The 27571-nt window shown below is 41.6% G+C and overlaps 2 protein-coding genes across 2 annotated transcripts; both read right to left on the bottom strand.

The window, feature by feature from the left end:
• Positions 1 to 439: 439 nt before the first annotated feature.
• Positions 440 to 19228, bottom strand: scfd1 (sec1 family domain containing 1). Its single transcript, XM_069717703.1, has 25 exons — positions 19162 to 19228; positions 17383 to 17453; positions 16984 to 17072; positions 16521 to 16611; positions 15953 to 16075; positions 15630 to 15717; positions 15384 to 15473; positions 15000 to 15055; positions 14105 to 14190; positions 13879 to 13978; positions 12125 to 12264; positions 11470 to 11560; positions 11148 to 11221; positions 10325 to 10406; positions 10059 to 10155; positions 9739 to 9809; positions 5329 to 5408; positions 4888 to 4950; positions 4442 to 4517; positions 3517 to 3570; positions 2024 to 2076; positions 1812 to 1845; positions 977 to 1042; positions 718 to 786; positions 440 to 630 (listed from the first exon to the last, which is right to left on the bottom strand). The coding sequence occupies exons 1-25, from the start codon at positions 19190 to 19192 to the stop codon at positions 607 to 609; spliced, it is 1899 nt and encodes a 632-aa protein (XP_069573804.1). The 5' UTR covers positions 19193 to 19228; the 3' UTR covers positions 440 to 606.
• A 1080-nt stretch (positions 19229 to 20308) lies between these two features.
• g2e3 (G2/M-phase specific E3 ubiquitin protein ligase) lies at positions 20309 to 26371 on the bottom strand. The gene is made up of 16 exons (XM_069717716.1): positions 26314 to 26371; positions 25848 to 25945; positions 25395 to 25496; positions 25059 to 25183; positions 24610 to 24778; positions 24290 to 24396; positions 23978 to 24094; positions 23576 to 23700; positions 23342 to 23435; positions 23098 to 23268; positions 22828 to 22982; positions 22485 to 22669; positions 22206 to 22378; positions 21719 to 21758; positions 21174 to 21345; positions 20309 to 20939 (listed from the first exon to the last, which is right to left on the bottom strand). The coding sequence occupies exons 1-16, from the start codon at positions 26369 to 26371 to the stop codon at positions 20650 to 20652; spliced, it is 2181 nt and encodes a 726-aa protein (XP_069573817.1). The 3' UTR covers positions 20309 to 20649.
• Positions 26372 to 27571: the final 1200 nt, after the last annotated feature.

The following is a 27571-nucleotide window of genomic DNA, read 5'->3' as shown; positions in this document are numbered from 1 at the left end:
ACAAAAAAAACTGAGGAGACACAAATTTATAAGCATAGATAGTTATATTTAAATTAAAACCTAGGACATTGAAAACACAATTTACATAGAATAAACAATTACCTCATACTTTTGAACATACTAAAAATTTATTTTAAAGCAAAATTTTATAAAAATTTAATTTGGCATTTCCTTGTTCCCACAATTCTTGTCCATTGGTGGACACAATTTCAGGTTAATATGCAAAAGTACAGCATTTTCATGTCCACGTGATGCACTTATAAACTTAAATTTTCATATATTCGTAGTTTAAAAGTTGCAAATAATTCTGAGAGCTGTATTTATTTTATGATACAGATGCTTAGAAAAGATGCACTTTTGACTCAAGAAGATTCTTTTGCTAAACTTAACTTTATTCATAATAAAAATCGGAGTAAACAAATGAACTCTGAGGCCGCAGTGAGCCGGAACAGTTGAGCTTTATTAGCGCTGAGCGGGAGGAACAGAAATTACAATGAAGACAGAAAACGTTTAGTCCATTTACAGAACAGAGATTATATAAAACAAAGTGGAATAAAGAGATCAGATCCTAGAGAGAGAGAGATTCACATGTTGTTGGTGTCCACGTTACTTTTGGCCAAGTTGGGAGAGCTGTGAAGAAGAGGGAGGAGGAGGAGGAAGTCAACAGGTGGCGATAACAGACAAGAGGATTTAAAAAAATGGTGGGCGGGTTCTCACCTGTTTGATGAACTGAGGAGCGTTGAAGAGCTCACTGCAGCCGTAAACAATCTTCTTCCCCTGTTTAGACTAGAAAAAAATACAAAAAAATTACACCAACAATGTTTACTGCAGCAGAACCTGGTCCGAACAGTACAAATCGGAGAATTCCCATTTCATAGCGAATTTCTATTCATCAAAAAGATGAAACAAATCTCTTGTAAATTATTTATGGGAAAGTTTCAAATAAATTGTGCGCTGGACAGCAGTATTACAGTACCTTGGTGTAGTCCACCAGGTTCTGGTATTCGATGTAGTTTCCACCTCCTACCACAAACACGATGGCCTGAAACAGAGCAGCAGGTAGAAATTCAAACTTGTGTTTTAAGATGCATTTAAAGTCTTTGCAGCTTCTACGCAACTGACAACTAATGATTATATTTAAGCATCAACTAGTCTGCTGATCAATAAAACTACAGAAAATGGAAGAAATCCTCCAGCACAAAATCCTGAAGTCCAATTTGTAGTTATCAAATGTCTTATTTTCTCTAAACCCCCATTATTCAATATTTAAAATAAGACACAGCGAAGCAATAAAATTCTCATGTAATGTTCACAGAACATAGAAATGTGTCGGTTTCTAATATTGTAAACACATTTGTATGAAGAAACAGAAAATGAACACTTATTAGGGGAATATTTGTATTTAGAAAATTAAGGGCTGGGACAAAAAATTAAATAAATCACATTTTAATAGAAGGTATGAACTTGAGAAATCTGAATGAAAAATGTGTCATAGAAATATGAAATTTAAAATAGTTTTTGCTGTTCTATTTTATTTGCAAGTCATTTTACACGCGAGACAAAACTAGTTTCCCCTGTGGGGTCTAAGGTCCAAGTCCAAACCTAATACATTTTAAGAAAGAGATAAATATCCTAAAGTCTGTAACTTCTATCAGAGTGAAGCAACAGTTAACTTTGCCCCCGGCAGGATTTGTGATGTGCAACATCCTTTCCAGTATGATTTGTATTCCTTTTCAATTTGTGTTTGTCCTGGAAAATCACCCCGAAATGAATCTTAACAATCAAACTTTGGTCCAGAAACACAAACTCACCTCCTGAAACGGGTTCTTGTTCCTGGGAATGGAACTAAAAGAAGAAGAAGAAAAAAAAAAAAAGATTGACGAGAAAGAGATGATGAGACATTCCTGGACTTTCTATCACTCAACGGCAGCCTGTGTTTTACTGACTGACTGACGGAGAAGCTGCAGCTCTGCTAAAACTCAGCTGCCACTGAGCAGATGCGATTACTGAATTGTAGTCGTACCTCTCGCTGCCTCGCAGCATCTTTGGGTCGAAGTATCGGTAGTCGTCTGTGTCCTGGAAGATCATACAAGGAAAAAAAAAAAAAAACATAAAATTATATTTGAATTTCCATATTAAGAAACAATTTCATTGGATGGCTGCAAACTTTCTTCAGTTACATCCTGACAAAACAGAAATCCTAGTTCATCATTGGTCACGACCACAAATCCAATCATCACTTCATCCACTCAGCAAGAATCTTAGTGTTCGGAAACTTTATTGTTTGACTTCAGCCTCAACCTCCAGAGAGTCATCCAGTCATTGACCGAATTTTAGGCTTATAAAACACTGAATGCATCATACACGTGTGAGTTCCCTCGCAGTGAAACTACTGTAATTGCCATGGTAGCTGGTAAAAAAAAAAAAAAAAATCACAAATCAACCGACGCCTCATCTGTGCATCCGTTCTCGACTGTCGAACAGTGAAGCTTTGCTGTGCTGCAACAACCACGAGCACGCGACCAGCGACTACTGTGCTGAGTGATTTAAGTTTGGTAGGTGTTACTCTGAGAAGTTGTCGGATTTTAATATGTGGCTTCGTCTGCCTCATCGAAGTGGCCGATGCATTTTTGAGGTTAATGCTCCACGTCAATCTTTAGAAATTCCTGACGGTTTCCTAAACCTTAACCCCAACGTAACCCCCCAAAAATGCAACAGGAACAACATTCACACACACGGAGGGACGATCTGATAGAGGGATAATGTACTCTTCTATTTTCTTTCATCTTCATCCCAGGCCTGTTCACCCCCCCCTTCCTACTTCCCCCTCCTCCACACACATACACACACCGCCTCACATTCACAACAACAGGATCTTTGTTGGTCCTCTGTAACTCCAGACGCTGAGAAACCTGCCGTGTGTGTGTGTGTGTGCGCGCGCGCGCGGGTGCGTGTGTGTGTGTGCGCGAGTGCGTGTGTGTTTGTGTTTGTGTGTGTACGTCTATCACTGTGAGGACCAGTTTGAGATTTTAGGAGGGAGGACATTTGGGACTAAATGTTTGTTTGAGGGTTAAGAGTTGGTTTTAGAACCAGTTTCAGGTTTGTGTGTGTTTGTGTGTGTGTGTGTGTGTGTGTGTGTGTGTGTGTGTGTGTGTGTGTGTGTGTGTGTGTGTGTGTGTGTGTGTGTGTGTGTGTGTGTGTGTGTGTGTGTCTGTCTGTCTGTGCTCCCAAATGGACTACGAGTTGAGGAGCAAATCAAAAATTCCCCTCTTTGTTCTGTGCGCTGAATTGACGGCTTCACGTGTGGTCACATGCGAGTAGTGTAATCTGTTTTTAAAGAGTTACATCTTCAGTAGGAACCAATGGGCTTTGAGCTGAGAGTTAAAAAATTGAAGTTGTAAAGAAAATAAAAATGCACACATTTTTGGCAAAAATTAATAACAAACTGCACCAACTCGGAAATTGTTTAAAATGATTAAAAAAAAACACAGAACGGACAGACAACAATAAACTCACAGGATGAGACTTCATCTCCATCAGGTTGTCCAGGATCCGAGTGACTGGGAGGTTCTGAAAGAGAACAATTAAATCAACCTTAAAAACTTACTTTAACAACAAATAAATAGTTAAACACAAACTTACTTTTTAACTTCAAATGGTTTTTATTTTGCATGATTTTATTTGGGATAATGTTACTTTTATTTCACCAGTTTCAAAAGGAAATCTCAGCGTTATTTTCCTCCATCACAGATTTGAGTATTTTAAATGTGTTCTAATGTGTTAATGACTTGAAAGTCTTTTTCAGGTTTAGACTGGTCGGTTTCCATCGAGCAGATTTACAGGAATCTGTGTTTGGTTTGGATTTTGTTCTCAAAAATTTCCATGAGCAGTTATTTTTTTTAAAACTGGAGATGTGAGCGTGAAAGAAAACTTCCAAAATCCTCCCCAACAGGAGCTGCATCCAGACTGAATGTTGAATGTCTGGTAATGCTCTGTCAGCTCTGCGGCTCATCATGAGCCCGACTTCAGCTTCTGGGTGAAGAAAACAGACAAACCTCCCCCGTTCGTGTGTCTGACAATTATAAATGACTTCGGGTCGGTGCCAGTTTCACCCTGAAACATCCCCAGCCTCATCATCCTTGTTGTCATCATCATCCCTGGGGTCCAGGAATGAGGAGTCCATCACATTAGGTACGCTTGATTTAACCTCCTGCCAGACACAGGCGGGTGGAGTGTTCTGGTGGAGCAGGCAGGTCAAATCAAGTGTTCGCTCTCTGAGCAAGAACAAATGAGCACAAACCAGGCTCTAACTAAGATGGAGTCATTTAGATTGTTTCTTAATGACTTACAAACGTGTACATTTGGTTGGTGTTCGTAGGTACAGTTTATATTCCGTCCGCTTTTCCAGCAGTTTAACGGCGGCAGAGAGAATTGGACTCACATGTTGCTTGAGCACCAGGTTCTTCACACCCTCCATGACGAACTGCGAGCCAGTATTCATCACTCGGGAGAAGAGCCTGCAGAGGAAGGAGGGAGGAAAACAAGGGAGGAGAAATACATGAAGGAAGATCGGGAGGAGGAGGAAGAGGAGGAGCAGGAGGAGGGGGGAGTGAAGCAATAGGAGGAGGACGGGGTTAGGCTGGTAGTCGACGAAGAGCAGAGTTTTCAATATGATACGAGCTCCGTCTAGAAAAACAAAGTCTCAAAGCTGCAAACAAACGATGGCTTTTTATTTCACTTGCATGAAAAGTTTCAGAAATTGCCCGTTTGCATTTATTTGACTAAATTACTTTTAAAACTATATTCCGTTTTTTTTGTTTTGTTAAAAAAGGCACAAAAACAGTTGAAAACATTATTATAAACAAATCATTTTTAATGTCAACTTACCCCATGGGTTTGACTCCACTGTTCCCGTAGTTAGCTGGTGTAGCGGCCATTTTTGTAAACGCCCTTAAAAAAAAAAAAAAAAGTATGACATAGTTACAGTCTTGTCAGTTTTATCATCCACATAATATGATCAAATACAATTATCCCTGAACCCTGAAGCAATAAATACATTTCGTTGGAAATTCTTAGTCAAGTCACAGCTAATTAATAATCAAGTAATTTGTTTTCAAGAAAAATTGACAAAATGTTTGTGACCGTAAATTTTAAATATTTGCTTTTAGGACATCTTAAGACATCACCTTGGGCTTTTATAATAATAAAGTGCATTTTTCATTATTGTTCCGATAATATATAGATCCTAAGATGTGGTATCGCTGTTTATGAATGATGCCGCTGAACATCAAATTTTTTTTTTTTTTTAATAGAACAAGACCGACTCACTTCCACTGTTTGATGTAGTTGAGAGGTGAAAGGTCACAACCTGCGTCCAACAACGCCTTCTTATACTGCTCCAAGTCCGACTGAAACACAGAAAAACACTCGCAGGTTAAGATGATGATAGAAGCCACCTTTACAAAACCTCTTAAACTTAAGACTTGTTTCTCAAAAAGCAGCGTAACTGAAGACGCTCCAGGAAGTGACCTCTTCCTCACTGGCGGTTTGACAGATTCTCTCTCTGCTTTTTTTTTTTCTGACATTGGGGGATTTTATGAACTCGTTTTTACTCATCATGAATTTCTGTTTCAGCAAAAAACAGGAACCTTCAGAAACTCCTGCAGGTTAAAGAATGCCTCACTATAAATGGACTAAAACAACACTCGCTGGCATAGCGACGTTAATGCTACAGACAACCCATAATGCAACACTCTCTGTAGAAGAAAATGTTACTACATAAAATGACACCCTCTTTTTTTAAATTAAAAAGGACTAAAAGCTTTGAAAAATTTCGTTTTTTGGACTCTTACTGTGGAAACTGCGCCCCCTATAGACCACATAAAAGTGTCCACAGTCACTACAATGTAAGGGACTATTGCTGCTGTGGTATTAAACATAGTTCACACCTTTTTAAATACTGAATTTTGTGCTCAAATTTGATTTAGAATTAACTGATGAGTGTTAAGGGGTCAATAAACGAGGGGATACGTGCGGTGGTTTTGTCTTTTGGTCACTGATATGCATTTGCAATTCTCCAACCTGCACAGTGACTGAAATATAAATATATAACAACACCTGAAATATGTCATCAAAGTGGTTTTCGGTTGCGAGTTCATCGTTAGACTGATTTTTAGAAGTTGTTTTAAAGGCCCCACCTAAAGTGGGCCCCAAAACACATTGCCGTATAGGTTTCGGTGATATGAAAACATTCCACCCGATTCCTCCTTCGTATGTATTGCTATCGAAGGTGACGTAATGTGGATCATCTCCCCGCAGTCTCCTCTTTAATAAGTTCCTGATTGGCTGCTCAGCGGGAGCCACCGAAGAGTCGCAGAGCCACGTGAGTGTGGGTACGGGGAAAAAAAAAAAAGTGCGTGCGGGTGTTTTTGTAGAGCTGTAAAAATCCCAGAAAAGTCAAGCAGCACATAGGACGGGGGTGGGGGTGAGAGAGAGATCAAAGGAAGGAAAGAGAGACAAAAAGAAACAGACAGGGGGCCAAGAGTTGGTCACAGAGGTGGAGGGATGACCAGAAATGACAGGGAAGAACTGAAGGAGTGGGTGGCGAAGGAGGTTGAGCAGGGGTAATCCCTGGGGGGGAGGGGGAATTTATCTCTCTGTTGGACCGAAGATAAAAGAAAGGCTCATGTCTTTGGCAGAGGGGAGAACCGTCTCAGCATCCGTCGGACGGAGGAAATGGGACGAAATTCTGAGAATCGCAGGCCACAAAGAAAAGAGCTTTTCCGATCATCAGACCGCCTCGTTACTGTTGGTCAAATCCAGTTCTGTCACCAACCCTGCGACCAACACCACGAATGTCTTCCAGGAGTCTTTTAAGTGCGACTCATTATCTCGAATTTAACGATTACTCGCGTCTTCCAGCAGAAACTCTCCGGCGTGGCCGTTCAGATGTCGTTTGCCCGTTCATGATGCGACGCAGGTTGTTTGAGGCATTCTGGGAGCTTTAGGGTCGTTTTAAATTAGCTTAATGCCGTTGTTGTTGTTGTTGTTTTTAAATGGCATGCAAAGTGTTTTACCCCACAACTAATGTGTGTCTGTTGAAATGTATCATTTACAACCATTTCCCGTCTTTTGCCAACGACGAGTAGAACAAGTGATGGCAGACGGCTAAAAAAAAACAGTCAGATAAAGTAACAAAGACGTTCCGCTTCATGACGCGCAGTTGCCAAAACTTTATATTTAGCTTTTTGAAAACGTCCCCTCTCCCAATTGTGATGTCACCGGCGATCGATAACCCCGTTACGAGTTTCTGTTGGAGAAGTTTAACAGCGGTGTTGATGGATGTCCACGACTAAATGAGATTTCTTGCTTTGAGATCTTGGCCCGTTTCTGTTTTACTGATGTTGAATGATCACCGGCTTGAATAATTGAGATGGATTGTTGTAATGAGTTCTGCAGGTGTGCGAGCTGAGCGCTCTACCCACATCAGCAGCTGGAGACCTGGACGGGTACGTCCGAGTGACTGCGTTTAAAAAAGAGAGAGAGAGAGAGAGAGAGAGAGAGAGAGAGAGAGAGAGAGAGAGAGAGAAAAAAAAGGTTCGGGGATATTTCAGGTGTTTTTCTGGTCTCGACTGATTGAGACACTTCAGGTCGTTGTCGGAGATTACCGATCCCCGTGTCTGCGTCGGGGCTCCCATCAAAAGGTGATAATGAATAAAAAGGAATGAAGTCCTGATGCGTTAGCTCGGAGCAAACTAATAACTATCACAGTCCCTGTCGGATTGTAAATGATGAGAGGCGTTCGCTGCCAAACTAAACCTGATGCAGCTGTGTTCCCTTCACAATGACTCGAACCAGGTCTCCGTTTTCTGAAGGAAACTTTGACTGGTTGTCTTTGTTCACTGGCTCACGATGAAATATGGCAAAGCCAAGAAGATGCTTCTGGTCGAGTGAGGCCAGAATGTGGCCATTGATCAATAAATTGAGGTTTTCGCTGACTTCAAACCGTTTGCCTAAACTGTGTCTATTGTTTGCCAATCCACAGCTGGTGATGTAACCGTCCCCCCTGAGCTCTTTGTGGGCGTTGGAGAGGAAGAAGCCTGGCGGGGACGAAGGGAAGATCTGGAGTGCTTGCTGTCTGAGATGATGAGTGAACTTTTGTTTTGGATAGAAAACGGCACAAATCTCAAGAGGAATTTCTGCCATCGCGATCTCATCCCGTCGTACTGCCAAAAACGTCCTCAGCAAGACGCTGCAAGCTTGGCTTTAGGTTAGCTTCTACTTCTAAAACCTGGAAAAGACGCGATCAGTTGTGCACAATACTGTTTTTTATATAACAGTAAACTCATGAGGTATAAATCAAATTAATCCATTTGATGTTGGATGAGATGGTCAGGTCGACCATTGGGTTACCGAACTTCAATATGTTCATGGCGCTAACCGAATTGGTTCGGTGGTGTCTTGCATCGCAAAATGAATTGTCATTCATTCCATTCACACCAACATGTGTTTATTTTAAAACACATAATATGATGTTTCTTTTTGTTTTATGTATTAATATTGGGCGGTTCCAGTTTCCTTGCCGCTTCACACACACACACACACACACACACACACACACACACACACACACACACACACACACACACACACACACACACACACACACACACACACACACACACACACACACACACACACACACACACACACACACGTGATGGTTTTCATCTCTTCAGTGGACGCTTGATACACCAACTGTTGATATTTCAAAAGTTGTCCAGCATTGCACAAATTTTACATAAAAACAGGTGGCTGGTACAAACTCACCTAATTTACTTTGGAGACTATCTTTTATTCTGAAGCTTAATATGTCAGAACAGTTTACAATGATAAATCTGAAAACCCTGTCAAGGAAAAGTTCCACCTTTTGTCAATTTCTTAAATGATTTGCTATTTTAGAAACTTGTTTTGCTCGTTTCATAAATTTTTCTCTAATTCAGTAAAAAATAACTCCATACCGAACGTGAACCCATCACATCTCCCTCCAAAACAAGAACACAACAAAGTGCTATCAAAAAAGACAAAAACACCTTCCTGACCTTTCACCCTGACGGTGAGTGTTAAAAGGTCTCCGTTGGTTCACAGGAAATCTGTTTCTATCTTTTCTGCTATGGTTTTAATTTCTTTTGTCCCCACAGATCCTCCAGTGTCCTCCATGTCCCCGTTTTGTTCCTCGCAGAAAACACTGAACCGCAGGAGGTTCACAGAAAGATCCAAATTCCCTGGAGTCACTTTTCCTCCATCTGTGTGAGTTTTCATTTTGACAGGACTGAACCACAGTGGGACAAAACAATAAAAACTAAACCAGAAATCATCCCATCACCGGGGCTCCACTTTATCATCTGTGCATTCATACAACCTCTAACTCATCCCATAAAACACTCCGAAAAACAACATTCTGATGCTAATTCTCACCGCTTTATGACCACAGATTTGAATACAAAATCATAACTAAAAACAGGTTTTAAGGTTTCAGGTCATTTACGTAGAGAACGTCGGTGCTAATCTGGGTATATTTCAATGGACCACTATCGGCGAAAGTAGATCTTTCCTTATTGATTTTGCTGCACTGTGAAAACATTTATTTGTTGTCCGTTTCGACAGGTAAGCATGTTGTACTGTTGGTTAGTTTGTGTTTTTGTTGTTATTGTACAGTATTGTCAGTGAGAGTGTTACCTCTGAAGGAGCCAGCGGAGCGGTGATGTAGTAGATGAGGAAAAGTCTCATTTTGTCTTCGGGGGTCCCAGCTGACAAACAGAAACATTTACACACAGTTTATTCAGGTTTTTTTTACCTGACGGGGTTGTTTGCTTAATGTGAAAAATGACAACAATAGAATAAATATTATCTGTGCGTTCCAGCAGTGAAACTACTTCACATCAACCTGCAGTTACTGATTCACTACATATCCCAGCATGCTTTTTGATCACTGTCTAATACTGTATTATTTATATATAGGTGTGTGTGTGTGTGTGTGTGTGTATGTGTGTCCGTACCATCAGGGTCACTGATGATGTCCAGCAGTGATTTGTCTAAAGTCGATTTGCTCATCAGTTTCTCCTCGTACTCAAAATAAACATCCAGTTTACGACTCTGAGGACGCAGAACAGCATCAGGTTAGTACAAAAAAAAAAAGAAGATCAACCACAATATATAATGAATACTAATACTGGTGCAAGTTGTATGTTCTTCATGTGCACTAATCTTGCATGAATGTTTAGTGTACTAACTTTGTACCATTAGCATGTTGACTGTAGCGTACCTTGATGTGATCGAGTACTGCGGTGGCGACGTTGGTGTGCAGGTCAATCAGTCTTTTCTTCTCCAGCAGCTCGGGCAGAGAGCTGCAGGCAACACGTAGAATATTTTAAAATGTAGCCAAAAGAAACCACTTCAGTCCCTTTCTTTTTCATTTTAATTTTTTTTTTTTTTATTGAACACTGTCACGCATATCACCGTGTGGGAATTATGTAACTAAAATGCCGTCAACGGGAGCGAATCCTCTTCCAACGCTCGCTGTTACATCCAAACACAACAGCCCTGTCATTTTAATTTTACTGTTCTACTAAATCTCGATGCAGACAACAGGTTGTTTGAGAAGTGAGCCTCTGGCGTAGTTTCAGAGAAAAAGCAACAGGGTTTCAAAAAGGGGGAAATCAGATGTGTTCTGGCTCGTGACCCATCTGTCCTCTCAAGTTCATGGAAATTCCTTCTTTGAACCGACTCGCAAGCAACCGAAGAAATTCACTGAAATCTGACTTTTACTATTTTGAAAGGAGACGGTGACTCTTACATCAGCTGAACTGACACTGCAGAGACGTTACAGGAAAGACTGACCCGTATGAAAAGTGGACCACAGCTCGATCGGTGTGTTTCCTTCGGGCACTTTCTCTTGCTGCCTGTTTGTAAAATCAGTTTAACAATCCTGAGTTTTGGCTTCGTTTCTTTTGTGCGCTTGAATCATGTTTAAGTCTTGACAGCTGATGACAGATCCTTGTTTTTCCTCAAAATTTTCCCTAAAATGTTTGTATCTAACTACAACCTGTGCCGACGGTTGTCGATTGAGCGCCCACTGTGTTCAGTACCTGACAGCGGAGGTGAGCTTGGCTGTGTTGTCTGACAGCATGCTGATGGCTCCTTCATCCTCCCCCTCCAAACCCTGCAGACGGAACAGATACGACGTGAATAAACATGTGAAATAATCCGGAGCATTGTTGACGCAGACTTTTTATTTTTGAGACTTGATGATTTCACTCGTAAAGCTCTTAAAAGCTTCGATATCAAACTTGATGACATGGACATGATGTCTGGGATTTTTCAGGGCTTCAAGAATTTAAATGTTTTGGTCGTAAGTTTAATGACTTTGAACTTTGAATATGACTGGTGTGAAATGTGAGAGTGTCTCACCATGATGCTCTTCAGGCGTTTCACCTCGTCCTCCTGGGCTCTGTACGTGTCGAGCTCTTCCTGGACCGACTCCGCCACCTCTGGGAACGGACTGTAGCAAGGCAGAATAAATGAGCTTGAAATCTCCCTGAACTGAGAACAGCCTTCAACAATAATAAACCAAATATTCTGCAAACTGCAAGTTGATAAAAGACAGAATTTAGATTTTCGACACGACCTTGGTGAGGTCTGAGATTCTACTAAAAAAAAAGATGAAGGGTGGGCCATCAAGATATCATCAGCATATAGATTTATATCATAATGCTCTGATTTTGTTTTTTGCCTTGTGGAAATATAAAGAGATACAATAAATTATGCAACTAATTAGGGGCGTTACAGTACAAAATAACAATCATGGTTTGGTAGGAATATCAGTTTTGAGGTCACAGTTCAGCACAGCAGTTGTGACAGTTTTGTGATTTACAATAACAAACTGAATCAGTAAATCCTAAACTTGATTTAGAGATTAGTTTGCATTTCAGCTTGTAAAGCACTTTAAACCATTGACTGAAATAGTCACCAACTATCCGCTAATCTGCGATCCGTCGAACAGTTTCAGCTCCGAATGACAGGTGATGTGGTCTGAAAATAAAACCCTCCCTCTTCAGAAACCGACCTGCCCTTGTGTTTCTGCCAGAACTTGTCGGCGGCAGTCAAGTCGTAGGTCTTCCTGCTTTTCATCTTCGGTCTGGCGCCGGCAGGTGATGGCTCCGCCCCCGCGCCCTCCTCCATCATCACCCTGTTCAGATGGAAGTCCTGGTGGATACGGTAAGGCACATATTTTCACGAACTGGGTCAGGATTTTGGTTTATCGGTTGTCCAGGTGCTGTGATCGTTGACAGCGATTGGTTATTTTGGCTGCTTACTGGTCCATCTTAAAACCACAACTGATGCAACTTCATGTAATACAAGCTGCTTTTCTTGTGTTAAATGATCTACATCACCCTTTAAGTCTTTTAAATGCACTGAATACAAAGTGCAACCAATCAAGAAAAACCAAAGACGTCATCATCCAACTTGCTTCTGAGTGTGCTAAAATCCTCGCAGTGATTCGGAGACAGTTCGTGAACATAAAACCTGATCCAAGATCAGCAGCGGCCCTGAGAGGGTGGCTGTGTTGGAGATATCTGGGATGCGCTCCAGAGCGAAGACAGCCTGTCCTACAGCACATCACAGCTAATTACACCACGCTGGAATCTGACCGAGGCCGACGGGAGAAACAACATCCCCGTCCTCAACGCGTGAACCATAATATTAATGTTGCCATGGGAACAGCAGATGGATGAGAGGGGAGATTTGGTGTTGGGATCCCGTCTCCTGCTGGGTGGTAGACATGTTTATAGGAAAAAAAAAAAAAAAAAGGAAGATGTGGAGACTCTGCAGCCATCTGGAGCGGCGAGGCAGAAAGAGCTGGCAAAACCAAACCACAACACAAACCAGATCGGTCTGGACTCCGGACCAGGAAGACCTTAAAAGATCCAAATCTAAAAATTATTTCACTTATTCTAAAACAAATCATGTTCAAAGTGTCATTTTCTTGACTCTGGTGCAGTGAAGTCACTTTTTTGTCATTCAACATCTGACATGAACACTAATATGAAACAGCAATAAGGTGATGTTTCATGTGTTGCTGCCCACCACGATCAGATTTATTAACCTCTCAATTATTAGTACTGGCTTCGAAAATAAAGCACAAGTCCGACTGTAGAACAAACTGGGTACCCTGGGTCAAGGAATATTAATCCTGCAGGATAAATATGAGACCGAAGGACTCGTTAGGAGGGATGTTTTCTGGGCTCGGTGTGCCAAACTTCGGTCGTTTCTAAAAAGCCAGTGTGTGTGTGCGTGCATGCTGATGACATGTTACATAACACATCTGTGTAATTCCACATTCCAGTGCTGTCAGTATTAACCTCAGCACCTCACTAGTTGACGGCTCTCTGGCTCTGGATGATATTGTGTGTGTGTGTGTGTGTGTGTGTGTGTGTGTGTGTGTGTGTGTGTGTGTGTGTGTGTGTGTGTGTGTGTGTGTGTGTGTGTGTGTCCTACTGTGGTAGGAGATGAGCTCCTTGTTTTGATGGCAGAGGATGAACATCGTGCGTGTTTGTATTACTCAAGTTGAAGGGAAAAAAAAAATGTCACATTGTGGGGACTCGACTTTAACAGACCCGATAACATACATTTTCGATTCAGCATCTTTTCTCTGGCACCAATGAAATGTGGCGTTCCCCAGGGTTCGATTTCAGGACCTTTTTTTTTTTTTTTTATTCTCATTATGAATGCTTCCCTTCGGCCTGCTCTCAGCATCACAACACTGGCTACTGATTTGTTTCCACAAGTACATTCAAAGGCAGATGACTGACAGCTCACCAGCACATCGTGGATCAGCGCCTGATAGGTCCAGGTGTGGTGGAGGGGCGTGGCCATGTCCACGTTACGGTCTGCCAGGACAAACAGGGGCCTCTGGAAACTGGAGAAGATTAAAAAAAATAAAAATAAAAAAAAACTATGAGTACAGATAAACACAGAGTCAGACCTGACCAAGAAGACAGAAACTACTAATCAATCAAATTCCCAAGCCAACAAGAACACTGACCTGAACTGTCCGGCAGCCATGCTGTCTCCAGTGAACAGACTGTTTCTGGCGTCGCGCAGGTTCTCACGGAGCTTTTTGTCCAGCTTCTACACATTGAACACACAGTTCGGCACAGACGCAATAATTTAGTAAAATATCAACATGGCAATATAAAAAGTAAAATACATATGATGTTGTGTATTTCACAGTAACAAGATATATTGAAAACATACAGCTCAAACAATATTTATATTGTGGTATAAATGAATACAGTGACACCTCCAAAGCCTAGTTGAGACTCTTTGGGACCAAAGTGGACAAAAACCATTTTAAATTGTGTTAAAGCTACAAACACTTTGAAAAGTTGATACTCTCGAGCAGGGGTGTCAAACTCATTTTAGTTAAGGGGCCACATACTGCCCACTTTGATCTCAAGTGGGCCAGACCAGTAAAATCATAGCATAATAACGCATACATAACGACAATATTTCTCTGTTTAAATCATTGGTGAAGGTTTTTGGATGATAAACCCTATTTTAAGGTCTTTCTACAATAAACTAGAAACATAAAGACCAAAAACTCACGACATCAGCCCACTGTTTATCCGACTGGGGTCTCCTCTGCAGATTCAGCGAGCGCTTCTGCCTCCGGAGCAGACATCGCATTTACGCTGTTTTTGAAGCAATTACTGGATCGATTAAAAAAAAAATGACAAAACGTTTGTACTCATAAACCTCCATATTCTCATTGAAATTCAATGTATGTCTTTCTGTAATTTTCACACTCAGCAAAGTCATCCGGTGGGCCGAGCTGGACCCCCTGGCGGGCCAGATCCGGCCCACGGGCCGTATGTTTGACACCCATGCTCTAGAGAAAGAGAGGAAGGTTCCAGTTCAGCATGTTAGAGTGAACTCACCACAGCAACCATCTCTGCTGCGTTTCCTCGAGGACAGCGGATGATCGGCACCGCACCTGATCAGCACCAACACATATTAGTAAAGTTTCATCCAACTGAGAACATTAAAGAGTTAAAAAGAAATTGCTTTAATCAGACTTGTACTTTTAAGAAACAAAAACTACTTCCAAATTAGTCATTCTCTGTGGAGTTTTGACCCTAATAAAAATTAAAAAAAAAAAAGATGACATTACCATCTAGTGGACTGAAACAGTAACACACTGAGCTGGGAATCATTAAACTGCCTCAACCCGAATTAGAAATGAGATTCATGTCCTGCTCACCAAGCAGATCAGGTTAAAACCTTTACACCTCGCAATGTATGAACCTGAGAGCTGCACTCACCCAGAGTGACGAAGAAACAGAAGAGACTGTCCACGATGGTGTCCATGATGGCATCCATGTCCGTGTCCTGGATGTCTGCTCTGTTGATGGCTGCACGGGGGAGACAGAGACAATCAGGAACACTCACTCACTGTTGTGTGTGTGTGTGTGTGTGTGTGTGTGTGTGTGTGTGTGTGTGTGTGTGTGTGTGTGTGTGTGTGTGTGTGTGTGTGTGTGTGTGTGTGTGTGTGTGTGTGTGTGTCCTACCGTGGTAGGAGATGAGCTCCTTGTTTTGATGGCAGAGGATGAACATGTCGTCTTCCAGAGTGATGAAGTTCAAGTACTGATCGAACACCTGAGACACATGGATAGCACCACTGATTAGTTACTGCAGGACACAATAATGTGAACATCTGAACAAATCCTTCTCAACTGATTCACCAAAGGCTTTACAAGGCTGCAGTTTGTGCTGCAAAACAATATAAATGCGGTTTTATAGTGGAGGAGGGAATGGATGCAGCGCTTGTGAACGCAACACCGAAATCGGCCGTAAGATTTGTCTATAAAAATATGAGGGTAACCATGGTAACCTTGGTGACTTGGCTGACAGCGTTAGCGGCCAAAGCGGTGCTGGCAATGTCCTCCAATTTACTTCGACTGATGGCAGAGATGAAGTTCAGGAAGTAAGACTCGTACAGCTGGTTCCTCAGGTCCTACACACACACACACACACACACACACACACACACACACACACACACACACACACACACACACACACACACACACACACACACACACACACACACACACACACACACACACACACACACACACACACAGAGGACATCACATTACAGTTCTGAGCTTCTGGCTTCCAAGATTCAGTTTTTCAAGATTCAGAAGTAAGACTTGTACAGCTGGTTCCTCAGGTCCTACACACACACACACACACACACACACACACACACACACACACACACACACACACACACACACACACAGAGGACATCACATTACAGTTCTGAGCTTCTGGCTTCCAAGATTCAGTTTTCTCAGCAAAAATAAAAATCATTCTCGCAGCACACAGACAAAGTTAGTCAAAGCAGTCTCTCTATGTTTTATACAGCCAGCAGTTTAGTGAGCACGTGAGAGCACCTGACAGATTCTGTCGATGTTCTCCTCTGTGGGCATGATGAAGTAGATGGCTGGAACCTCTGGAATGGGATCTCTGTCTGAGTGTAGCAGCCTGAACACACACAAACATCCCATTAGTGTGTGTCTCTGAACTTAAAAACACAACACGGGAAGGAAAAATACTCTCACACCGCAACAAAAACATATTTTGTATGTTATTCACTTTCTATGCGTGTCAATGTTTTTTTTTTACTTTCATCCGTCAGATTGAATTTCAGACTTTGACATATTAAGAAACTGAGTCTGGACTTTTTGGACAAAGATACACTAATAAAAAATGTCAAAAGATTTTCTAATTTCAAGGTAGGTTCATGTTTGATATCAAGGCTTATCAATTAGGTTGTGTGACAGTTTTTTTCCCAGCATCCTTCAGTCCCAAACCCAAGTTGTATTTTCTTTCATATTTTTTTAGTGTGTCTCTTACAGATGCAGGGTGATGCCCATGTCTCGCAGCTCTTTAACTGACAGCAGTGGGGAGATGATGTCTTGGCCAAACCGGTCGTATATCAACACCTGCGGGAACACAGAGGTCAAAGGTATCTGGTGGAAAACTCTGCTTGAATGGACTACAATTTACCCAATAAATAAAATACACAATTAAAATACAGACTACAGTAAGAATTGAGGACATTTCTCAAAGAAATATAAAAAGACGACTAAGAAGCTAAACACACGTCTACACAGCTGTCAGACCAGGACAGTTTTAAAACTGACTTTTATGTGTCGGTTATCAAGCAGTCAATTTACTACAAAATGCTCATAATTTACTCCCCGCTTAATTCTGTGACTCCTACTTTATCGTCAAAAGAAATGTCTGAGTTACCTTCCATACTGGCTCGGCTGCTGTGTTATTCAGAGGAGGAGCGTTGAAGTTCAGCATTCGCTTTAAAGCGACTGTAAAAAAAAAAACACACACACACAAACATTGTTTACACTTAAATCTCGGTACACTTTTCCAGATTTTCTTTTACACATCAGTTCAGATACAGTTTCACAGCTCTCCACATAAATCATGTTCGGGTTTAAAAAAAAAAAAAAGCAATGGACACAGTTAATTGCAGAGATAATAAGTTAAAAAAGTATAAAGTAAAAAGACACCCCACAATTTTTTTGTTGTTGTTAGATTTCATTGTGTCTTTAAAAAGCAGTTATGTTGTCTGGTACAACGCCAGCGTACGCCAGAGACGTCACTAGATGACGTAGAGCTCTCAGGAGGAACCCAATACATGTTGGAGGCACGCGCGCCAGAATCAACTCTGAAATCAAGGTGCCCGGAAGCTAAAGGTCTCTGCCTCTTTGTTTCTACATTCAGGTGGGTTAACATTCCTCAAAATGAAATGCACATACCTCAGTGTACGGCATAAGAGTACAGTAAATATTTTCCGATAACGTGCGGTGTTGAGTAATTCTGATATAATGTTTGAAATGCCTAATGCATAAGTTGAAATGCTAGGCTAACGGACCTGTTGCTAACAGCCAAGGTGACGTAGAGTACAACTGCAACACTAAGGAGACATGGAAGCGGTTTGTTTTGTAAGTTAAACAGCCAGCAGCAACATAAAGAGCTAATGAATCTCTTCACAGCCTACAAAGCCGTTTTGTGTGTGAGTTTGCTTGTTACAGTAGTTGTGAACGCGTGACTAGGCTTGATATGAGCACTTATTGTATCAGTTAAGTGTATCACTGTGCAATTGATGAATTGTACATGGAAATGCTAAATGGGCATGAATGACTTTTCATACGTTGTTTCACTGGTCAGTATGTAACTATATTTTATGGACATTTATGTGATTCATATCATAGTATTGACATGAATCACATGATGTGTTTATACTGACCTGAGGTTATTAATGTATTTCCTACAGATGTTGTGACATCTGTTCTACGTGAAGATGCTGTAAATCACAATTGTTAACTTGTTGGTTATCTCTGAAAGTCGTTGTCAGGGGCTTCCTATGCTATGCTTCTTAGCGTAGCTTGACTAAAGGTCTCTGCCTTTTTGTTTCCACATTCAGAGCTGCAGGGTTTGCAACCACACAAATATCTCTTTCTGCTCAGTCTGTTTGGGGCGTCAGTTGTAATTTGGTGGGAAATAATGCAACATTTTCTGAACGCACAACAACTAAGATTAAAGAGGCTTTAAGAAGCCACAGCGTTGCATTTGCGTGATTTAAAGAGTTTTATTTTTGTTTTCTAAAAGACATGTTTTTTTTTACTTAAGCACCTGCAGACGTCGCCGTTAGCAGCAGGCTAGTTTCATTTAGCTGGTCCCGTTCCGCCCCGAAGCTAGCAGCACGGACAGCGAACAGGCTAAGCTGCTGCTAACCCCTTTCTTTAACACGTTAACGGTCTGCTTGGTTTGTTAACCAATCTGTAAGGGAAGGAAAATTGAACGAGTTCCTGTATCTGTAGTGAAACAGAAACGCCAGTTAAGCAGCTAGTTTAGGATGAAGACTGGCAAGTTAGCTGGTTCGAGGCCTGACAGTGCAGGTAAACCTCTCCGATCACACCGGGGGTCAGCGGAGCTCTCTGCAGCCCGTTACCGCCGTTGTCTGCCGCTGAAAGTAACCGTTGTCGACGGAAAGAAATCAGTTTTACAGACCTGCCTGCTTCTCCCGGACAGACGCCGCCATGTTTGATGTTGTTGGTGGTGACGGGACGAATGATGACGTGGCTGTAGCCTGACGTCAGCTCTCCGTGACAGAGGTGTTGGAGAAACAGGATGTCTCACTCTGCCGCTGTTTGCTCGTCAAACAGGCGTTATGTCAGAAGAGGTGTGACTCTTTCGCAGTTTCCCACGACGGAAAGACAGAGAACAAACTATACAGCCATTAACCCTCCTGCTGACACCCTACAACTTTCCGATCAGGCTATAATTTTTACCACTCTGAAACTAAAGTAATATAATAATTTATGAAGCAGTTAAAAGCAAGTATTTCCCAGGCACAAGAGGACAAACGAAAAGAAAAGGATATATGAGGATATTTGAACGAGGTGGAAAAGAACAAAGTAAAAGCAGAAATAAAAAGTGATAAAGAATCTGAAACTTTGTTTTAGTGAACTCACATCACTTCAACGCCTTTAAGGACACAGCAGGAGAACATTTCACTTTCATTCCCAGGAAGGGATAGCGATCAAATAACGTCAATGGACATCCACACACACTTTTAAAATGGTTCTTTTAAAAAACATAATCATGGCAATGTGAAATACAAAAGCAAAAAGCAAAGCAAAAAGTCAACATTAAAACCTTAAAAAATAAACAATGTACAATAGAAAATATGAATGACCTAAATGCAGTTTTTCAGGCAAAGATATAAAATCAGCACTGTAAAAATCACAAAAGAGGTTTATCAAATTAGATAATGCAATGACCATGTCATCAGTCATGTAGATTTTAAAAGGAGAAATTTCAGACATCTTAATGCTATGTGAAGTTTAAATTTAAAGAAAAATTCTTGGATTTACCAGGTTGGACGTCATTGTTGTTGATGAGTTAATATAATGTAACTGAAATATTTTTATGGACATAGTAAAAAACATAATCCTCAGTTGAGCTATTTGCAGACTGTCAGAAAAATATAGAATAACATCAGACTGAACCTTTTCAAAATCACATGATTAACAATAATAAAAAAAAATAAAAAAAATCCAAGATGGAGAATTAACATACCCATAAATCAGTCCTTATCATTGGCAACATTGACTACCACATTATAGACAACTTAACATTGTGTCATGGTAAATATATTCATATAACTCCAGTTAAAAGGACGCTTTTCTCTGAGAAACAAACAATACCCGTCTTTAAAAAAAAACATTTTGATTTTGTTTTGAATCAATATCGATCTTTCTCAACATCAACAACAAAACTGAAGCACTTTAGATAAACGACAAGATATATTGATCTCTGAGAAGGACATTTTTCAAACTACTTTCCGACAAACAAACAATCAAAAGAAATCAATATATTACATCGATTGAGAACTATTGTTAATTGCAGCTCCAACAACAGTTCAAATGTCAAAAACATCAGAAAAATCAAAGAGTTTATCTTTAAGTCATAAACAAGTTGCTGGAAAGTCCTCCTCTAACTCCGTGTGGGGAGGAGGTGCACGTGGTGGCTGACAGCCTGCTCCATGGAGCTCTTAAAAGCCTGGTAGGAGGAGGTGACGGGCAGCAGGAGGTGTTTAGACGCAGGCTCGCTCTGAGGGAAGAGCCCTTCGTCCCTCTGCTGCTCCTCTTCGAGTCCTGGTGGGGAGGAGGTGAGAGGGTGGAGGAAGGAGATGGATGGAGGAGGGAGAAGGTCGACTGCTGGTAGCGCCTCCGCTCCGGTGGCGAAGTGAAGGAGGTCCTGCAGGGAGACAGAGCTCCTTCCAACTGAGAGGAGGAGGAGGGGAGTTTATCATTATTACCAGATATGACTAAAAAATTGTTTTGTTTTTTTATTTGGAGCTGAGAGCCACAGAGAACAGAACTAATGCTGCTAATTTTTCCTCAATGCCAGCATAATTCTGTGATTTTGAATTAGCACAGGTATCTCTTAAAAAAAAAAAATAAATAAATAAATAGATCCCTGATCCAAATATATGCAGGATTAAATACAAATCCTACCTTCGCATTCCAGCAGGAAGTGTCTCCAGAAGGTGACGACGGGTATCTCTCGTCTCAGTTTCTCCTCCTGCTCAGAGAAGCTGACGGTGAACAGCTGGCCGACGGTCTGAGCCGTGAGATGATCTGCGGCTTCGCAGAAAACACCGCAGAAGACCGATGGGAAGAGCTGGACCTGCAACGCAGCACAGTTCAGTTTAATCATTTTATCGTTCGATTCTTTCTTTCTTTTCCGGATCAACTCCTGAACACACCTTTATGCTGATGATGCTGTTTTAACTCAATTTAGTGTAAAATGCTGTTTTCAGAGTTTTCAATTGAAATCCCACAGTGGAAACCTTCTACCCGGTTAAATAAATGAAAACTAACGTAATGATAATATCTTCACCACAACCAAATGCTGTGTCATCTCACAACACACTGCACTGCTCAGTCAAACGCAACTAATTAGTGATGTGAATCTGCAGGATAGTGGAGACAAACAGCTGCATATTTGTGTCTGATAAAGCTTCAAACAGTGTGCGGGGAGAAAAGAAAACGTCAGTCACCTGATCAAAGACACCCAAAGTCTGCAGACCTTTCCGAAACCTGCAAGGAGGACAAAAACAAGCAAAGTGAAAAAAAAATGCAAACAAAAAAAAGGAAATTGAGGAACATTGTCAATGGGATTAGAAAAGCATATCTAAAGTTTAAAAAAAGAAACCATTTAACAATGATTACTACAGAAAATGTGCATGAATTACCAGTGATTTCTTAAAAAGAAATTAGATGTGATGTCTTTCCATGTAAAATAATAAAAATATATTTAAAGTAATATAAAAACTATTTTTACTGTGAGTAAAGTGATTGACTTTGGGTGGTGGATGGAGGTTTTGCATGTTTTAATCCATTTATTACTGTATTGGTAAAGTGGGGTAGTCTTATTATCAAGGCCATTTTATAATCTTATATTTTGGCCAATGTCACATACTGTAAATAACATGTACTGTGCCTTTAAAAACTGCTGACATTTCCATTTCCATTCCTTTATTTTACCTCTGTAGTGGCAGCTGCATCCTGGTGATCATGGTGAAGCCGACCAGATCCTCCACCAGAGCCTCCCTCTCCTCCAGGCTTGTGATTGGTCGGTTGCAGCCGGCCAGCTCCAGGTACTCCCAGCTCTCTGCCATGACTTCTTTCAGCTCATCTAAAGACTCCGCCGCTGCAATCTGAAATGAGGAAATCGACCTTTTGATTATTACAGGACTTCTGCACTGCCGGTGTTATCGGCTGAGAGGGAAGAACGTATAACCGGGGAGTTGGTCCTGCACTCACCCGGCTCACTTGGCGGGTGAAGTGTGTGTCGGGGGTCATGTGTGTGACGGTGAGTGGGCGGTTGGACGGGTGGTTGAACAGACACTGGTAGAGAGCTCGGGAGAAGAACCCGACAGGCAGACCGCCGTGGACCAGAGAGAGAGCCAGCAGGCAGCCGACGTCAAAGTACAGGTCCTCACGTAGAGCTGAACACACACACACACACACACACACACACACACACACACACGATCCCATGTGGGATGTTATAAGTGTCCACATACAAGATTGTAAAAGACACCTGTCGACCAATGATTAATTATTTGCTTGCATGACAGTTTTGTTCAGTAATTTTTTTTTTTACCCTGGGAGTCCAGCGCCAGATTCTTGGATCCATCTGGACCCTCAAACATCACAGAGTCCTGGATCTGCTGCACCAGCAGCTTCAGGAAGTACTGCCTGGCTGTGTCGCCGTCCCGGAGGCTGCTGAGAAATGTAGTCCGTAGCTTATCTTTGAACCTGGACAAAGATTGGTGGACGGTTGAGAAGACGACACATATGAAAAATGCCTGAAGCAGAGCTGCAGAAGCAAATATGTTAATCCCGGCGGAGGTGAGCTTTTTGCTCCACTGACCTGACGGACAGAGTGTGTGTGGGGTCAAAGTCGGTCCTCCTGACCAGGTCTAGACCAGCTGACAGAGCCTGGTCTCCGCTCACCTCCACCTGGACGCTGAGGGGAAGAACCTGAGGGACCAAAGACTGCAGGAGCTCCTCAGGTGATCCACAGCTCACAGGTAAAGATGGTCTGCCAGAGACAGAGACCGTAAACAACCAATTCTGTGTCCGAGGTGGGGGAAACGTGAGTTGGATTCGTGTACCTTTTACAGCTGATGGAGGAGTAGATGGGGGACAGACGGCGTTTGGACAGCCGACTCCTCCTCTGACCTGCCCGAGGAGACACAACCAGGGAGGCTGGAGAAGACAAAAACACTTGTTCACAGTGTGTATGAAGTTCATTCATCTTTAAAATAGTTTGTAAAGCAGAGAGGAGACAGATGCTTCAAAAGGTAAACGGTAAGCCCCAACAACAGTTTCAAAAACACCACTCGGACCTTTCCCGTCAGTAGCCTGTGTGCAGTCGGTACAGGCCCAGTCTCTGGTGTCTGACCTCAGCCCCGAACACTTCCTGTGAGTCCCTCTGGATCCACACAGCCAGCAGCGGATCACCTCAAACCAGCTGAGACACACGCAGAAACAGAAATGCCACACGATAAACCCTGGAGAAGCATCATTCAAAGTTTACACTCCACATATGTGAAAAAAATCCTAGAAAACTCGAGGTCTGCTCCAACGTTCAGTTCTTTTAAATCAGGGCCGACGGCTTTTATATCTGCCGCTGAATTCCGGACATTTCATTCCTATTATGGTCATTTTTATTGCGCTGATTTTAAATTTCAATCGCCTAAATCACATGATATTATATCTTGCCTTAAAAGAAAAAGTCAATGTCGTACCCTCTCTTTGCAGAGTGTATGCGTCCGTTGTCGCAGAGGCAGGTGAGAGCATCGCAGTGATTGTAAACCTCCAGCAGGTCTGAATACGCGTTTGCCTCCAACTCCCATGATGCATCTCTGCAGGAACCAAATGCAAAAAAAAAAAAGAAAGAAAAAGAATTTGAATCCAGTACCTGGAGCTCTAAGTCAACAAGACAATTCATACCAGATATGAAAAGAAGTTCAGTCATCCTCTGCACTAAATAATGAACCGACAAACTGAACTGAGGGGACGAAACGCTGCAGAAGAGAGAAAAAAAACGGTCGCCTCACCTCTCTGGGATGTAGATTCCCATCCTGAGCATGTCCTCCTGGAAGCTTTCCTTGTTGTTACAGAGCGTACATCTGAAGAAGAAGAGGCCTGCGCTGTGGGCCTGACGCTAACACATATACATATATACACACACACACACAGGCAGAAAGTCAGAGTCAGTCCTGTAGGATTTTAAGCGATGCATTTCCAGTATCTGCACGAACGCCTCACGAAAGTTCAAAGAGAATATTTCAAAACGTTCACTCCCCTGACCTATGAATCTGGAACAGATATATAACTTCACATATTAAATAATTTTTGTTTGTTTTTTGCACACTACCTGCACACAGTCTCTGTGGAACCAGCTGGCGTGGCAGGACGGACACTTGAGGACGGAGTGGGACAAGATGGGCTCGATGGAGTCCAAACAGATGGAGCAGGACTGAGGCAGGCTGACGTCTGCATCCACACACAGAGACTGAGAGGGACTGTGATTCGGACAGTAAGACCTGGACACACGGAGACGGAGGGTCAGACCACATTAACCCGCTACGGTTGTCGCTGTGTTTTAAACCTACAGCTCTGCAGAGGCCTGGACGGATTACGATCCAATTGTTCAGCTGACTGTTCCTCGGAATAAATAGATCAGAAATTTGCCGCCTGGTCAGTCTGGACCTCATCTCAACAGACACCAACTATGTCTGAGCTTAATACCCTCAGAATTTTTTTTATTTCTAGAAATCTATTCCCACCCTTTAGCACCAAGTTGAACGTGTCGTCAGCACTCACGGGAAGAATCCGGTAAACTGGGACACAAACATATGTTTCCTCCCGCAGGGGAAGTGAACCTTCTTCCTGCATCTTCTGACGTTACAGCCGACACACGCTCCCTTCTTCTTACAGCCAAAACACGTCTAAAGCACAAACACAAAACAAACACACGGTGAGCACAGCTATATGTTTTATCCGTGACTAAACATAACGGTTTTGGATCTCCATTGTACTATTTTCTACAGAGTGTGGTGTAATAAGGCTTTTGGCACAAGTTTTTGCTGTATCAGTCTTGTTTCCACAACGTCTTGTGTGCCGAGTGTTAAATAATAATAATAATAATTAAGTGCTCACCAGTGAAGCCGACCGGCGGATCTCCTGTTTGATGTCGTCCACCAGGAAACCAAACACGCCCTCGTTCTCCTCTCCCCGTTGGTATAACCCACAAGACGACAGCTGAGATGCAACACAGGTATTATATTATGAACACACACTCTGGATATCACATCCATCACACAAGACCGGACGTAGGCTCCTCTTCAGTAAGAACACCTTTCTAACAAACAAGGAGATTTTGTTAATAACCGAGAAACATTGAAGGACACATTAAGTGTTGTTTTCTTTGAACAGAAAAATAATCTGCAACTATTTTGACAATCAAGTCATTTTAAACATTTTACGTGTATCTTGGTATGCATTCATCTCCCAGTTTATTTCCATGTGTTTTTCTGTCACTTTTAGAGCACTCTGAATTTCATTGGGCTTGTTTGAAATGTGCCGTATGAAAAAGGACACATGTCGACTTACCAAACAGAAGTAATGGACGGAGAGTTTATGCTCTTTGAGTGTGACCTTTTCCCCAAACATCGCCGGGTCGTCATCGCTGGACCTGCACAGAGCACAGCCTGGACACACACAACACACACACAAAACACACAAACATCACCGGATTGTGATTATTTGAGCTGACAGCAATCATTTTACTTAATCATTAAAATCTTTTCCATTCATCTGTATAAACAAAAAAGCTAGATGAAACTGAAATAAATGTCACCGTCACTGTTTTCATGTCAGTTTTTACCGTTTGAGTTTTGACTGACACTCTTTTAATGACTTTTTCCCTCCACACGCAAAGACGCTGCTGTAAGTTTACTTTTTTTTTTTCCATCTTTTGACAGCATGAATGTGCTCAGAAACAGTGGTGACGGTGAAACATTTAAGTGATAATGTAAACATTGGACAGGTTTCAGACACGTGTGTGTGCATCACTCACAGTTCTCCTGGAGTCTGTCGATGTCGGCTTCCTGCAACCTCCTCGCTTTCTTCTTCATGTTTGTGCAAATCAACCCTGCAAGAGCACCACTACATGGGATCAAAGGTCACATTTACTGAGCTTTCACCAAACAAGCTTTATTATCACAAATTGCTTCAGTCGGCAACATGCTGAAAAAATGTGAAGGTGAAGAAGAACCACTCGGGCCACCTGTAGCCGAGGCTGGATTAACAACCAGGCAAAGTAGAGAGAAACAATGAAATAGATCTCCAAAGAAACCCCAAAGCTATTGAGTCCATTTACAAAAAAAACATCAACTCTTCATATTTAAGAGGCTGGGACCATTAAATGTTCGCCATTTACTTGTTAAAAAGAATTAAAATGATTAATAAATTATCAAAATAGTTTCTGATTAATTGTCAGTCACCAATCGATTAGACAAATTATTGTTGCAAGTCTAAAGGCTATTGTTATGAAATGTTTATATACGAGAGAAAATATGAATCAATGTGACATGTACTGACGGAAAGAACAAAAAGATTAATGTAAAAAAGGTATTTAAATATTAAGTGACAAGATTGGCTCAGATCCTGTTGAAGAATAAAATACTATCAACAAACGTACCTTAAAAACGAGAAAATATTTGTCCATAAACATACTTTACATTCAGTGGTGATGAATGTCACTTTGTGGTCATTTTCGTGTCGTTTGTTTTGGTAAATTTATTCCGCTTGTTTGTGTTTACTTCTCACTAACGCCGTCGAGTTTTTAAATTTCCCTCCTTCAAAACAAAAAAAAGCCTCATTTCCGCTTCCGCTGATTCTTCTTCTTCTTCTCAGGTTTTAACACGCCCTTGGCTCCCGGTAGCAACATTAGCGCCCCTTGTTGGTTGGTATCGAAAACATGATTTGTGATATTTCTTATATTCTTTCTCGATCCCCTTTCAGGTCATTGTTTGTTTTCCACAGAATAACTGGTGACACTTTTGGACATTTGTTTTGAATTCAAAGGAGTTTATCACAGGACAGATAAGTCGACAGGTTGTGAGATAATATGTGACACCTGTCAAATATAAGGTCAGTGTTTGTGATGCAGTGTCAGAGTCTGACCGGCAGGGGGCGCATTGATTAGCGATATGATAGTGGCAAGTCTCCTTTTATGAAGACCGTGAAATATGGTCGAAAGCAGAAAAAACACAAGTGAACTTTAATGGTAAGATTATTTATATTTTTTTTTAAATATAATTTTCTTAATTGTA

The sequence above is a fragment of the Brachyistius frenatus genome, unplaced genomic scaffold (assembly GCF_029030835.1).
Source record: "Brachyistius frenatus isolate BFR_SWC_R1_liver_20210118 unplaced genomic scaffold, ASM2903083v1 Contig_178, whole genome shotgun sequence".
Lineage (NCBI taxonomy): Eukaryota > Metazoa > Chordata > Actinopteri > Embiotocidae > Brachyistius > Brachyistius frenatus.
This window is presented reverse-complemented; position numbering and strand designations above follow the sequence as displayed.